This window comes from Cariama cristata, unplaced genomic scaffold, assembly GCF_000690535.1.
Source record: "Cariama cristata isolate BGI_N322 unplaced genomic scaffold, ASM69053v1 scaffold24832, whole genome shotgun sequence".
NCBI classification, from domain to species: domain Eukaryota; kingdom Metazoa; phylum Chordata; class Aves; order Cariamiformes; family Cariamidae; genus Cariama; species Cariama cristata.
Genome location: NW_009604754.1, coordinates 1 through 15,656, shown reverse-complemented (window position 1 = coordinate 15,656; position 15,656 = coordinate 1). Strand labels below are relative to the sequence as shown.

At 39.8% G+C, this 15,656-nt stretch overlaps 1 protein-coding gene across 1 annotated transcript in view; it reads left to right on the top strand.

The window, feature by feature from the left end:
* The window catches only part of LOC104158155 (zinc finger protein 536-like), a gene marked incomplete at its 5' end in the record, with an annotated part of 16,915 nt that extends 9,836 nt beyond the window's left edge, over positions 1 to 7,079 (top strand). The window contains 2 exons of the mRNA XM_009695732.1: positions 2,272 to 3,849; positions 7,033 to 7,079. Of these exons, the coding sequence (XP_009694034.1) occupies positions 2,272 to 3,849; positions 7,033 to 7,079 (1,625 nt within the window). The remainder of the gene's footprint in view (positions 1 to 2,271; positions 3,850 to 7,032) is intronic.
* Between the last annotated feature and the right edge of the window lie 8,577 nt (positions 7,080 to 15,656).

The following is a 15,656-nucleotide window of genomic DNA, read 5'->3' as shown; positions in this document are numbered from 1 at the left end:
GCAAACATCAGAATAACAGAAAACGGATCAAAAATATTGCAGTACATACATACTGTAAAAGCAGCATTAATATTTGTCCACGTTCTGGCTGGCAGCACAGCTGAGTTTGCACACTCCCAAACAACCCTGCAGAAACGCAAACAAATAGCCAGTGTCTTCTGTCCCCTTGTCCCTACCCTAAAACGCCTGCGATGGGTGTGTCTGTGCTCAGAGTCTCACCCTAGACCAGGGAAGCCCAGACAGACATGATCTGTCTCAGTTTAGTGATTCTTGCACGTTAGTAGGAACTGTTTGCTTTTGCACCACTCCTACTGAAACTCAGCCCCTACTTCTTGGTGGTGGAATGCCAGAACTTAATTAGGTGATGTGGAAGACTCAGAAGTTGCACTGAAATGCTTAAATCTGATTTCTTCTGTTAAGCTGTGTGGACCCAGGCCTAAAGCATGAACCATGTCAATTACTACCTCTTCCTCTGCTGAACACCTCTTGTTTAAGGTGCTGCACTTTTCTCCTCTAAAAAGGTCGATTAATGTGGTTAATGTAAAGCTATCATGTCTCACCATTTAGCTTTAGGATTACATTATAGATTTAGAATTTCCACTGCTTGTAATTTACTTCAGCCCCGTCTGAATTGCAGCATGTATCCAGCTACTGTTCATGGTCGGTAAGCCTGCTCGCGCAGTGCTATATGGTCATTTGAGTGTTCTGGTGTTGCAGCTCATTAGTAAATTCCTGTGATCAGTGAGAGGAGCAGCTTCCCAAGTATTTACCAGCCTTTCAGTTGAGCCTGTAGCTTTAATAACAAAAGTTTGAAAGCCTTTCAATTTTGTTTTAAGCAAGTTTTGAGGTTATTTGGAAATGGGTAACTTTCCAGCTGGTTTGGAGAACTACATGATATTATATAGCATTTTTACTGTGGAGGAAGTTTTCAAAACAAACATTTCCGTTATACCATTTGGAGAAGGCTTGCCTTTGTCTTTTGGATCACTTAGGTAAAAATAACTCCATAGAGAAAACAGTTTCTTCTTCTTGTTGAGCTCCGTCATAGAAATGATTACCAATATTGGCAGCTTGCGGGTCTTTCAGATTCCTGTCACTTTTAGTGGTTATGTCCATACTTGTTCTTTTAACAGGAACTCTGCATTGCTAAGAAGTGCTCTGCAAAAATTTAGATGTACATCTGCTTAGATGTACATTCTTTTCGGATATGTCTTTATGATTGTATGTGAATATTTATTATATGTGTAATATCTTCTACCTCTTAAAGTATAGGAAGAACAATAAAAGTTTAGTGTGGGATTCAAATATATATTTAATTCATGAAAATCATCTTATATGTTTTAAAACTCTATTCAAGCTAATCCTAGAAAAGCGCTTATGGTAGGTAAATTACACGTTTTACTACTTGAGCATTAGAAATGCCATTAGTACAAATTTAAAGGACTGCAAAACCCAGTAGATAATGCTAATTTCAAATACAGAAACTGAATATATTTTGTACATTTTTATTACTTGATTTCTTTTTTATTTTATTGACTACTTTTTATTTTAACTATATGTTCTTACATGCTGCAATCATAATGTAGTGTAATGATATTAATATTTTATAGAATCTGTATTTATAGTTCTTTATTTAGAAACAATGCAGTAGGTCTGCAGATCTTTGAATCCTTCTGGAATGGTGCCCTCCAAATAATGATAAATTACTTGTGCAGTATGCCATTTGCTAATTATATCCATGATTTACTGCAGAGCAAGACTTAAATCATTCATTTCAGTCTTGCGTAACAGTGCCATAAAATTTTTAGGTTTAAAAATGGTTTCCATGTGTATAATTTAAACAAATTTTAGAGCAATTGTATACACAAAATATTGCAACCATCCATTTGTTACATTCTTTGTCTCTCTTTTTTTAAAACTTGTACTTTTAATGATTACTTGGTTGAAATTGTTATGCTTCATTTTCATAATCATAGCTTTTAATTCTACAACAGTTTTCTACATGTTAGATTAAGAAAAAGATGGCTAATTGTGTGTAGATACCATGTCATTCCTGAATAGCCCCACATTCTGGAAACCCATTTTGGAAATACTCAGTTTATGAATTAGTCTTCAATTAATGGCATTTGTTTTTTAAAAATGAATTATTAGCTCTAAGATCATCTTGTTTTCAAGCAGCTAAAGTTCATTTTTTATTTTCTTCACTCATCCGTACACCAAAGTACAGTTAACTCCCTTTCTTTATATTTTTCTCTTTATCCATACCTATAGGTGAGAAGCCTTACAAGTGTCCGCATTGTGATTATGCTGGTACTCAGTCTGCGTCCCTCAAATACCACTTGGAACGACACCATCGGGAGCGACAGAATGGAGCAGGACCACTCTCTGGACAGACTGCAAGTCAAGAACACAAAGATGAGACATCAAGTAAAAGTTCTGTGTTTATTAGACCAGATATATTGAGAGGAGCCTTCAAGGGGCTTCCTGGTATTGATTTCCGAAGTGGCATGGTCTCGCAGCAGTGGACGTCAGGAATGCTGTCTTCTGGAGATCAGCAAGGACAAGCAGCTGGCATGTCATCTGAAGTATCTTCAGATAATATGAAGGGTTCAGACATATCTTCCAAAGGAACACACTTCTCTGAACTTGGCCGTGCTTATCAGAACATGGTTGGGAATGGTGTGAACTTTCAAGGGTCTTTGCAGGCTTTCATGGACAGCTTTGTCCTAAGTTCTTTGAAGAAAGAAAAAGAAATGAAGGATAAAGCTCTCTCAGATCCACTTTCAGCAAAAGCTCTGGGCTCAGATGGTGGCGAGGAAAAGATAAATAGCAAGTCCTCACAGCGAAAAACAGAAAAGTCGCAATATGAACCTCTTGACTTATCCGTAAGGCCGGATGCAGCCTCCCTCCCAGGTTCATCTGTTACTGTGCAAGACAATATTGCTTGGCACGGCTGCTTATTTTGTTCCTTTACAACTTCATCTATGGAACTAATGGCTCTGCACCTCCAGGCCAATCATTTGGGCAAGGCTAAACGTAAAGACATCATAGGGAACAACAAAGACCAATCTAGAGAAGCTTCAGCCTCAGTTAATAAAGTGAGCTTGCTCCCCTCTTCTGTGCAGTCCAGCAAGGAGGCTGTGGTTTCAAACATGCTGAGCCAGCTCGACTCAGCTTCTGAGAAAATGACCCAAGGACAAAATAAAGAGACCCTGGGAGAGCAAAAAAGCACTGCCTGGCCCAGCCACATGGAATCCACTTTTTGTAATTTTACAACAGACTTCTATAAGCAGTTTGGTGTTTATCCTGGTGTTATTGGCACAGGAACACAAAATTCTTGCACCAGTAGTGAATCTGAAATAAAAACACAATCCGAAGATGACCCTAATATTCTGCTCTCTGACTCTGTAAATAAAAGTGCTACTGATGACCTTTCTGACATAGCTTCATCTGAGGATATGGAATCTTCTAAGGAAGAAAACATTGAAGATGAGGACATTGACACAGAACCAGATATTATGAATAAGCAGTTGTCTGCCCTAAATAAAGAAAGCAGCGAAGGAGGCGACAATATACAAAGTGTAGTCACCTCACAACCAACACAAGGGCTCGTATCATCACTGCCACAAGCGTCAGAAAAGCAGTGGCACAGTCAGAATCTTCTATCCTCCCATGAAACTGCACAAGGAGTGATGAAACCCGAACAAGTTCAGGGTCCCCAGGTCCTGGAGAAGCAGATGAACATGTTGTCAGTCCTAAGAGCTTACAGCTCTGATGGCTTAGCAGCCTTTAATGGACTTGCAAGTAGCACAGCAACTAGTGGATGTATCAAGAGACCTGACTTGTGTGGTAAGTTTTAGACCTTCTTTTAGACCATTTCAGAAAACACTTGTGCAGAATCATGAAGCTGCTCTTTAAATATACTTAGACATGTTTGTTAGTAATACATTTTTTTAAATGTTAAACCTTGTGGGCCAAATTCTAGTCTTATATGTGGTCTACTCCATTGAAATCAGCAGTGCTGCATGCCTATACTTATACAGGATTTTAGAAAGAACTTGCTTTTTAAACTAGAGTAGCAGCAATATAGACTATCTGTGCTAGTGGCATCTGAAGGGGATACCTACTGCTTTAGCATACTCAAAGGAGGAAAAAGTTTTAAAAAATTTACATGGTAACTTGCAAACTTTTCAGTATTTTGATATAAGAAAGAACCCAAGAAAAACACTGGATGCTTTGCCAAGCAAACCTTGCTTTCTCTCTCTTCGCCCCCACCTCCCCTTTCTTTGAATTGGGGTGTGTTCAATTACCACAATATTAATGAAATCAAAGGCCAAGTGCATGGAATGCATCTACCTGTGGTGAAAAGCATTTTTTTTTCCTTTTTCTTTCCCTCCCCTTTTTTTAAATTATATTTTTCTGGTTTGTTTCAGTGGCACTCATACAGTAGTTGCCCTTGACCGTTTTCACTATTCTAACTAGTGGTTGTACTAATTGTGATTTTCTAATTAAGAATATGCTGCCAGGTAATTAAAAAAACAACAATACACCAAACAAACAAAACCAACTTTAGCCTTATTAGCCTCTGATTTACAAAACTGCAATTTTACTTCCTCATATCACACACATCATATTTGACAAAAATGAAAGTTATCTATTTGGAACAAATAAGAATGAGGATTTTTTCGATTTATGTCCTGTTTTGTCAGCATAGTTCTTGTTTGAAAGAAATTTTAGAGTGTAAATCCTTTGAAAAACTATATCACTTTAAAAAGCGGAGTCAGCAAAGGACACAAAAACTTCAGTAATGCTCATTTCACTTAACCTTCAAACTAATCAGAAAACTCATTGTCAGAGCTGAACATTCATAATAAAATGTATTCAACTTAAAAAAAGAAAAGAAAATGTGATCAACAGTTATAAAGCCTGACAATGTAAAATGAAACCCTAAATCTGCAAACACTTAAGAGTGGTTACCCTGGTTAACTTAAGGTTAGTGGGAGCTTTGTTTGACTTTACTAGGATAGTATATGTGCTTAAAGCCATAACCCCTTCTTCAGGCCCCTCTCTGCTTTTCCAAGTGTATTACTTGGTCTGATAAAAAAGTCTGATTTCTTCTCACAAAGTTTATCCCACTTGTATTCTTAGAGCATTTTGGCTTTACAATATTGTCCTTACTTAAACTGAATCACGAGCCCAAGTATCTGCATGGCCTTACTTGTAAACTTCTGTTTCTCAGTGCACTAAGAACCAATTCAGATAGTTGGAATTATTTCCAGATTCTTCAAAATCAGCAGTTACACTACTGATATTTTGAAATTAGTTGATAGTTGATATAATTTGCATCTGGTGAAATCCTACTTGGATTTTTTTTTCTTTCTATTTGTGGAGTACAATCAATCAGTTACAAAAAAAAATACAGCAGAGAAATCACTCTAAACAAACAAGTAAAATAAATTGGAAAACTAAGATTAGTTATGAAATATCTTTATACTTCTTCCCAGACATAAGATTTTTAAAACAACAACAACAAACTCCCCTCTAACATTATTATTGAAATGAGGTCATGTTACTTCCATGAATTTTTTTGTTTCATCTTCCAATCAATTCAACAGACATTTTATGATGGCTTGAGTTTATATGATTTTAAAGACCATATCCCTTTCACAAGCTCTGCCCAGTGATAATGGATTTGACTTGAAGTATGAAGGAAAAAAAACCCAAAACGATCAGAAGCATGTCTGTTCTACTTTTTAAGCCATTTTTAAATGGATAATGCGTGCAAGTCCTCCTTTCTCCCCCCTCCAAAAGTAGCTTTTTAAAATTCTTTGCAGACATTCTATTGAGTGTTTGCAGAATGTAAGTATTAAGGTTGACTACTTAAATATATTATTTCATTTTTCTCAATATCTCACAGTGAAAGTGGATGACTATGAATATGCCCTGTGTCAGTAGTTCTTTTTTTATTTGGTTGGCTTGGACACTGCCCACTTGAAAGTAGTGGGTTTTTTGAGTTTTCATTTTCTCAGTGACATTTTACACTGTGAAATCGCACTCCATCTGTGCATGCTAGTGTGGGGAATCTCACCTGATGTTTCTGCACTTGCAGATTAGCCATCAGGAGCACCCTCTTCATTTATTAGCCTTCCTTCCCTCTTGCACAAAGCCGATGACCTTAGTCGTGGTTCCCTTTGTCTCTCCTACTGCGTGAGCGATCAGAAGACTTGAGACCCACCTCCAGCGCCCGATTCCAGGGCATGATTCTTGTGTTCCTTTGTATTTTGGGAGACTCTGTGCATTTGCCTTTTTATAGCCAACGATGTGTGAGTTGTTGACATGTCAAGAGAGAACACTGATGCACTTGATACTGTCCTTATACAATCAAGACAACAAGGTGTGGTGCTCTTTCCACAGGCAGAATACAGTGGAAATAAAACTGAAATAAAATATCTCAGCCTCAGTTAGCCGAGATTGCATCTTTGATTGGCCATGCTAATTGAGTTAAATTTCTGGCTGCATAAAAACAAGCTGGGATTTTCAGTGATCCATGTGGATCATTTTTAGTTGGCAGATTTTACGTTAAGATAATGGGTCAGTTTTTAAGCACAAATCTTGGCACAAAAAGGGTTTCATTTTTAGAGGAGAATGCCGCCAACTCACATTGTTGTTTTGGAAAGTCACCACACATGGGGGAAACAATCCTCAGTTTCCCTATATGTAGAATGAGAGAGACTGATGATGTACAAATAATTCATTTATGCTCCTATCATGCTTCAGGCTGTAGGGATAAAAGACACAATTAGGAAAGAACCATCATTACTGCATAATACAGAAATTTCCGTGTCAAAGTGCTGCTGAGAAAAAGCACAAATTTTTGTAACGTTTCTCTTTTACATATATAGCAGAATAGGAAAGAACAGAAAGAACAAAAAAAATTCATGAATTTAGAGTTACTCCTGACCTGTACTTGTTTTTGGAGTGTCAAGGGACTATACCTAGGAGCCGATCTTGTTAATCTTTGCTACCACATGATTTCTAAGAAGAAGACATGCCTTTCCTTGCTGCTTGGCAGCCAGTAGCCCAGCGTGGAGCAGAAGCCCAGGGTGATGGCTCCATGGCTTGGTAGCTGTCTTGAGCATCTATATACTCTGCTTTCACAGCCCTTGCTCATTCGAGAAGTTACGCTCGGCGGTTCTAAGCCTACTTTGTGTTTAGGTTTTGGAAGATCTGTTTTCCTTTCCATTTATGCTCTTCTCTTTCTCTGCTTGTCTTCCCATATACATGTAGTTTTATCATGATAATGTTCTACCTCCTGTTCCAAATCGTTAATTTACACGATTTGCACAGCATCTATTTGTGACAAGACCCTTTCCTTTCTCTCTCTCCTCCCCTTTAAATCTTTCTGATTTGTGTCATAAGACAGTAAAATTTCCCTACTCGGATTTTCTGCTTGGGAAGTAGGTAGGCTTTCAAAGAAAAGCTGGTGGACTACAGAACTACTGGCCAGAGAGAGTCCTGGGCGTTAGCTGGTTGCTTAATGGGTTAGTGCTATTGAACCCACACTTAATGATGTCCAAAAGTATTAGTTCCATGTTGTCTCTATAAATCTAATTTGCTTCCATTCATGCTTGCTTTCCTCTGCAATTAGCGCTGTTTTCTCCTGCAAAGGCTCCACCCCATTATCACTTCTTTCACTGTATGAAAACAGGGCAGGGCCCTTCTGATGCATGGTAGCAGCTTTGGAGTTCTGATCCTGCACAGGGCTGAGCACTTTCAGTTTCCTTTGGAGCAGAAAGCATTCAACATTGCACAGAATTATTAAAATGTTCAGCATTGTAACTTTCTGAAATACCTTCCAAATGTGGAACTGCAGCACAGACAAGAGGGCTGGGCAAGGGGAAGATCGATTGTGGCAGATTATTACAGCTTTATTGTCACATAATTATAGTGCTCTACCCTAATCTTTAAATAGTGAATTTAGTTGTTGTAAATTGCTTATTGCCACAGGTGTCAAAACCAAAAAGCTTATAATACTAACCCCTTCAGAACTACCACCAACATGTAAAATACAGAAAAAGATTTTTAATTGTTTGTGATGGCTTCACTTGAATCCTTATTGTGACTCTTTTAAATTATAAAATCTGTATTAAACAGAAGCAAAAGGCCTATGTATCCAAGCTCTAGGACAGCTACGTGGCAATGGAAGGTCATCCTACTGCAGCAAATTGTAGTATTCCTGGCCATTTAAATTATCATGTAATGCACTTAAGTAACCCAACATTTTGTCCTGATCTGCAATTGAAGGAGTAACCAGAATATTCTTTTCCTTCAAGGCAGACTGAAATGGTATGGAAGTTTTACTGCAGACTTTTCTTTATGCCATAATGGTGATTTTGAAGAGGTTTGTTTAGTTTCAGTTAGAAGGTCCAAGGCCTGATTTTAGTGTACGAACTGTACTGCTGAATGGGAGATCAGCACCTCGGCCCCACGCCTGGGTTTCAGCTACACTTCTGGATGTCGCAGTGCCATTTGCATGGCAATATCAAACCAAACTCATATGGCTTGCTTCCTTCTTTTAATTAACTGGGAATGCCAGTGATCCAGTGAAGTTTGTGTTGCTGGATGAAAGGGCTGGTCTGTGAATAGCATTGTATTTGCCAAATGGTTCACTAGTCATTTCAGTACAAACAAATGGATGGTGTCTGTAAGTCTGCAAACACTGTTGACATTTAGCCTTGTTTATGTTACTTTCATTTTGCTGCATATTTTTGGCTAGAAAAGATACTGTCTGAATCAACATTGACTTCCTAAGCAGAAGCTAAGGACCCAATCTTGCATCCTTCATTCTGGATGAGCGGGACTACTTACATGACTAAGGATTGCAGAATCAGGTCCTATGTTTATTTGACTTTAAATTTAATTGCTATATTCATGTAATTTAATTTGATTGTATTTTGTTGTATCAGAAATTGGTCAGGTGATAAGTTTGATATCACCGTTTTGTTTACTGTTGAAAACTTTTATTTCTTACCATTTTTCATATTGCGGTGTAACATTCCCATACCGTTTATGTTGCTGGAAATTAACCCCTAAAATATCTGATACAGCTAAGTGCTGAGTACCTTCTATTCCCAGTGAAACTGGAAGCATTCAGTCCCTCCCAGCACCAGATCTGAAAGGGGGATTGTGTTTGCAAAAGGAGGCCTTGGTATGTGCCTTGATTTCAGACATCAGTGGCCAGCCGCACCAAGGCAAATCCCTAGCACAGAAAGGCTTTTCTTTTCTTTGCAGAGACAAAATAATGATGTAAGCTTAGAGCTGTATGATTTTAGTCTAAGTTTCATCTCCCAAACAATATGTTCTTATTGTTTTTGTCATATCCAGGTCAAATTTAAATTATCATTTAGGATTAGACAGAGGCATAGAGATGTTTCCAGGTCTTTCCAAAGTGAGACAATGCTCTGGTTTGTGTTTTGGTTCAGGAATATATATCCTTGTGTCTGAGGTATGGTATTTCCTATAACTACTCATAAACATGAACAATTTAGACATCCTTGTAAGTCAAAACTAAGTGTATGATTAATATCTATTATGAGGCCAATTTTAAACAATTAATTTGACAGCATTTATAATTTTATGTTACAGGCTTTCAGAAATAAATAACCAAATTCATCTTTGTAATCTAAGGAACTTAGGATATCTTTATGCAGAGATGATCTTGCTATGCACAGTATTGCATATCTGGAATTTCTGAGGTTTGCTCCCACCTACCTAGATATCTGTAGTACCAGGAATAAATAATTACCTGAGGCTTATTAATTGTTTCAGCAAAGAAAAAAATATATACCTTAAGTGTAAGCATTAATATATGTATACACAATACATCCACAATATATAACAAACCATCATAATAGTACAAAAATAGAGGTCCTGAATATGTTCTGTTATTTATGTGTTTGGCAAGCTTAGGGAATGGACTTTAGTATGAGTGAAAATTCTCTTAACATTTTTAAGGTTATTTATTGTCATTTCTATTTGAGTTTTTAATGGTCCTGTATTTTGTAATGCTTTAGCAGGAAAAAATACTGTAGTTATCTTTTTTCATATTCTTTAAGCAATATTTCTAGCTTAATATATTGTGCCAGGTTTTCCAATATTAACCAAGAAAGACAGTAAAATTCAATGAACAGCACTCTGACATCCACAATTTAAAACCTGTGATTGAAGTGAAATGTGTAAACTTCTAGTGGGTTATCATGTGCTTTGGAATAGAGTATTGTTGGAAGTAATTAGAAAATATATTAAGGTTTCCTGGTAATGAAGGTATGTAAGTTTTAATAATTGTTGCTTTCTGAATAAGTGTCAAACTATATCTTTAAATGTATATGGAGTTACAAGTTAGGTCACTTCTGAATGGAATGTAAAACAATACTAAAATGCTTCAATAACTTATCTCAGTGTTGCTAATAAAAAAAAAAGCTGTTAACCATTAGTGCAGTTTTGAGTCATTTTGTTAATTCATTCAAGAAAACTCTCTGAGAAACTGTTGTACCTTTTGGTAGACCAAAGACCACTCATGCAGTCCACAGTTGTTTGATGCTTTGAGAGGCAAACTCTGCAAAGCTACTTGTTGGCCTTGTAAAGGTTGTTTATAAAAAATGCAGTCTTCTAAGGAAGGAGTGGTTTGTCGTCAGAACAATGCCATGTATGGCTAGGCAGGTATATGAGGGGGGCATTAGACTTGTTTCCTTTGTCACAGAAAATATCTTGGGAATGTGGGACCTGTTTCTTCTCTGTCACTATTAAAATCCAGCAGAAAGTTTTGTGGAGGCCACTGGGTTAAAAATGAGTAATGTGGGATGCATTAAGTGTGTAAGTATTGGTGCCTGGGTGCTTGGCCAGGGTGAGCTACATATTTGGGTCCAGTCCTGCAGATGGAAATATAGCCTTAGTGAGTAATCGGTATACAACGTCTATCCCAGTGGAGAAATACCAGGAGTGATCTTTCTTGGTTAATCTTGCCTAGCCTTACATTAAGTCACAGTCTTCAGTACTGCAGTTAGCACTGAACTCTCGTTTTTGTTTCCCATGGAAAGAATGTGCGATAAGCGTCCTGACACTAGCCTCCTTCCTCAGACCCGTGTACAACTCACCCAAGATAAAGCAAGCGTAGGATAACAACCAACCAGTCACATCGGTCCTGGTAGTATCATTCAGGTCTATGGTAAGTGTTTCCAGGATGGGACCTGTACAGGCTGGCCGGTTGTTCCGTGCACCGCTGAGTATGCAATGGAAGCTAAAGGAAAACATGACTAGGGCTCCCAGTGTCACATCTTCATTAATGCTGTCAGTTTTGAATAGCATATTGGTACTTTTTTATTTATTCCACCAAAACACCATGAGTCAGGACCTGACATTTTAGTGTTCTATGTCATACTGAGAAAAATCTGTAGTTCAGCAGTAGGACAATTATATTATTTTGGAAGGGCTAGAAATAATACAGCATTTGTGAGACAACTGTAACATTTATCCAGACTCAGTGTGAGATTGTTCTTCCTTTTATTTGGAGAGTACTTCCAAAAAAGTATCAACTAGGAGCAAAGAAAAAAAAAGACAAGAAAAAGTGGCAATTATGAATCCATTTAACCCCCATAGGGTATAATCTCATGTTGTGCAATACCGCTGGCTGTTACATGCATAAACTTCTATGCAGTGAGCTGTGAATATAGTCCTTATTGTCCTGTGGGCAATATGACTAAGGAAAAAATACCTCTGTAATACAATGGAGCATTTGTCTGAATGGCGTAACCTAAGGTCCATAACGTCAAATCTAAAGTTGTAATTATACAGCTGCAGTCACACCACTCAAGTGAAGGCTGTGTCAGCACTTGTATTATATAAGAAATCCTGTTTTCAAGGGTTGATGAGTCATATGCAAAACCTATTTCTTACTGAATAATTGTTCTGGTTGTTGTGAAGCAATGTCTAGGTATGGGCCTTTCCTCAGTAGGACATGGTCATGTCTATTGCAGAAGACTTAACTTGGTAGTTTATTTTGCTAATGAATGTGTCTTTTCTGAGCTAGGAAATGTGGGCTTTGTGCATTTTTGTTTTTGTCAAAACATAAAACAGTGGGAAAAACCCCAGGATGGGTAAGGTCTTCACTAACAAGGATTATAACAGGTGAAATGTGTCCTTCTCAGAAATTACAAAAATTAGGATTTTTTTTCCCAGTTTATCATCCCCAATGTTGATTTAAGTTCTCTGATCTGAACACTTCCTTAGAAGACCCGGTCACAATTTTATTTTTTGAGATGCCTTGAAATTGAGCCTTTCAAGCTCACAGTAACCGTTACTGCCATTTGAAGCAGCCGCACATTTGCTGGCAAGGAGCAGACAGGAAAGAGGTTTATTTACAGCAGCACCACAGAGGTGAACTAGGAGCACTGTGCATCCCTCCCGCACGAATGTAAAAGGAATACACTTAGGATTGAGACCAAATACCAGAAACCACAACAATTTTCCTACTAAATGAGATGTCTAGATAGGTATGCTGGATGCGAGTGACTTCAGCTAACAGATGCCCCTGCCCAGAGCATTGCCATTTACAAACAGGTGTTCCTGAAGCCGTCCCCATGTCAGGCATTTGCACCCAAGCTGCCCAGCCCGCCTCATTGTCCGTGGAGCGAGACGCAGGCCAGCAAGTTTCTTTAAGCCGATCTCCTCTGATCCGAGGCATCTGTAGCGCCGTTCCCTGCATAGAACAGCCATTGTTCAGCTCGCAGAGCAACAGTGGGGTAGAAAATAGCATGCCATGCTGGGGATCAGAGAGGGAATTGTTCCTTAATTATCTCTTACTGAAGGAAAAACCCAAGGCATATCCCAATATGTGCCATGACTCTGGCAGAACACGAGTCTTTTAAATAAGATTTGGGGAGGGGGGCTCACGTTCAGAAGCTAGCAGCCCTCCCTCCTCCTCCATGCAGGTCTGTTCATGATTCACTTGCTGACCATGGAAAAAAATAAGTTTTCCGCTTTGGATTCTCCATTGTGAAATGGAAAATAATAGTACTTATCTCCCTAGTAGGAGTGCTGTGAGTATAAATGAATGAATTAATGTTTGTAAAACACTTTGAAGTTGAAGAAGAACATTATATAAGTCCTCAGTGTATAAATGCTTCCTTCTCCGATATAACTACAGTAAGCTATAAAAATTTATTGATGAAAATAAACACACATTGAAAATATGGGTTGGGTGTGTATATCCCTTCAATATCCCAGCAGTGTTCGTGAGCCTGACTTCCTGAGCAGCACAGTGTGGTGAACCGGGTGCCGAAACCTCCCTTCAGCCTCGGCCCCTACCTGCGCCAAGCGGCTGTCGCTCAAGGGCTCTCTGCACCTGCAGGAGCTTTGCCATATTTTGACCATAATATCCTTCCACCAAATCCATGAATTTTGACCTCAGGGCTCTTCGGAGCGCCAGCTGGGTTGAGCCACCAGTTTTTGACCATCGCTGCAGCATGCCAGCCCCAGCCGTATTGTGGAGCTGCGCAGCGCCGGTGCCCGAGGCAGGCGATGGCTCAGCAACATGTCTGGTGGGTTGCTCGGCCCCTGGCCCACCGCCAGCTTGGGGTCCTCCTGTCCTGTGCCTGCGCAAGCAGGCTCTTGTCAGGACTGAGGACCGGCCATGCTGTCTGCCACAGTTTGTCCCCTCCTTTTCAGCGTCAGTGTGATGCTCAGTGTTTGGTCCCTGCGGTGCTCTCAGGTCCTGGCGTTCCTGCTCATGCTCACTGATCTGGTGGCTGAACTGGCTGTTGTGTGGTTTTTAACTGAATGGCAGTGACTTCAATTCAGTACTTGTAAGTTAAAATTTTTATTGCCTGCTTTTCAACGTTACCATCCTAGATTAGTCCTTGCTGCTTTATATTTGGGTTTTTTTTATTTTAATTCAAGCCAGGAAGTGCGTTTGATCCTGAACAGCTCACATGTATAACAAGACAAGTTAAGAGGATACAGGGAAGGAAAACCAACACTTCAGCCATATAGAGATGTGACATTTATCAAGAGAGACATGTAAGAAAAGGTTTGTGCATTGAAATGAACAGGTTAAAGACAAAATTCATGATTTCTCGGGGGCTCTCCTCAGTTCACAGCTGCCACATAGATCAGTTTGTGGGCCTTGGGAGAAAGGACCACGTTAGCGCTAATGGTGTCTTGTTTTGCTTGTCCCTTTGCGTGGCTAAACCTGTTCCAGTCTGTGAGCTTGGTTTTCTTTTAAATCCTTTCAAATCTTCCTGGAAAACCTGTTGCTGGTTTAGTCTCCCAGCTGGAGTGTGGAGGAGCGCAGTGTGCTGCTCCTGCGGGTGCGGGTACCCCGCTGGCACGGGCCAGCGAGGCCCCGGCCCCGCTCCCTGCCACGGGCAGCTGAGGGCTCTGCTCGCCCTGCTGAGGGTTTGAAGAGGGAGACAGCTTTTGCCCAGCAAAGTCTGCTCCCATGCCACGTTCACCCGGATGCCGAACACACCAAGACGCATCACCAGCACAACCAGCCATCCCCAAACTCTGACCGGCACCAACACGCACCCAGCAGTGCGACTGATTTTTCCATCCGCTAACACAAGAACTGCTTAATAATGGGGAAGGGGTTTATGGGTGTATTCAGTAATCATTATATAACTACATGGGGGTGAAAAAGAAAAAAAAAACAAACCAGAAAAGCTTTCCCAAAGGATAGAGGTGGGAATCCCATTAACATGACAGCTCCTTCTTTAGTTGCTGTAATGATTGACAGGTGGATAAGGTCAGAAGATGAAAACCAAGCCATGGGGGACAGAGCGGGGAGGGGAGGGGGCCAATCAGTTGAATAAAAAAGTGAGTGTCAGTGCTGGGGAAGGAGAAGACTGGCACTCCCACTAGAAAAATCCTCACCCTCTGCTCCCCTACTGTTTGTTTGGGGAAAATGCTGCAGCTTAATCAGAATTATTTACAAGATAATGGTCCATTGTTTGTAGTAAGACAGATGCTGTCTGTGGGAATTTGGTGTTTTATGTTCTCTGCATTACAGTGCCATTGCTGTGTACAGATGGGATCACAGTGGTATTGTTGTTATCCACTTTTTGGAAATTTGGAGGATCCTTACTGTGAAAGGAGGATCCTTAAATAGAAAAAGAAGGAGTTTTCTCCAGCCCAGAACTGGGATTTCTCTTAAGGTAGAATGGTGTCTGTACATGTATGGGAGAAAAAGAGGCCAAGGGGGAAGCACTTTGCTTGAGAGCTGTAGCATGAAGGGTCCCTAGACTGACTTGGTGATGGTGGACATGAATTCAACAGATGGATGGATGCTACGTGTCTTTCCAAAGACGAGGAGATATGTTCTGGTGGGGTATGTCAGTGCTCCCTCCTTTGGTGGTGGCTGGCAGAGTCAGTTGCTTAGAAGGTGGTGTGAGAGGTACCCAAACATGTCTGTGCGAGAGTAGGGTTTGCCTGCTGAGTAATTGTCCTCTGGTTGTACGATTGCAATGTGTGGTGTTCCCTGCCAGTCTCCCCATGCTGCAAGTTAAACACTGAGCGCTTCTGTTTCACCAGAAAACTTCACCCTGATGATTTTGTGGGTGAAGCTGTGGGAAGGGAAAACTAGACTTTCACTCAATTCATAC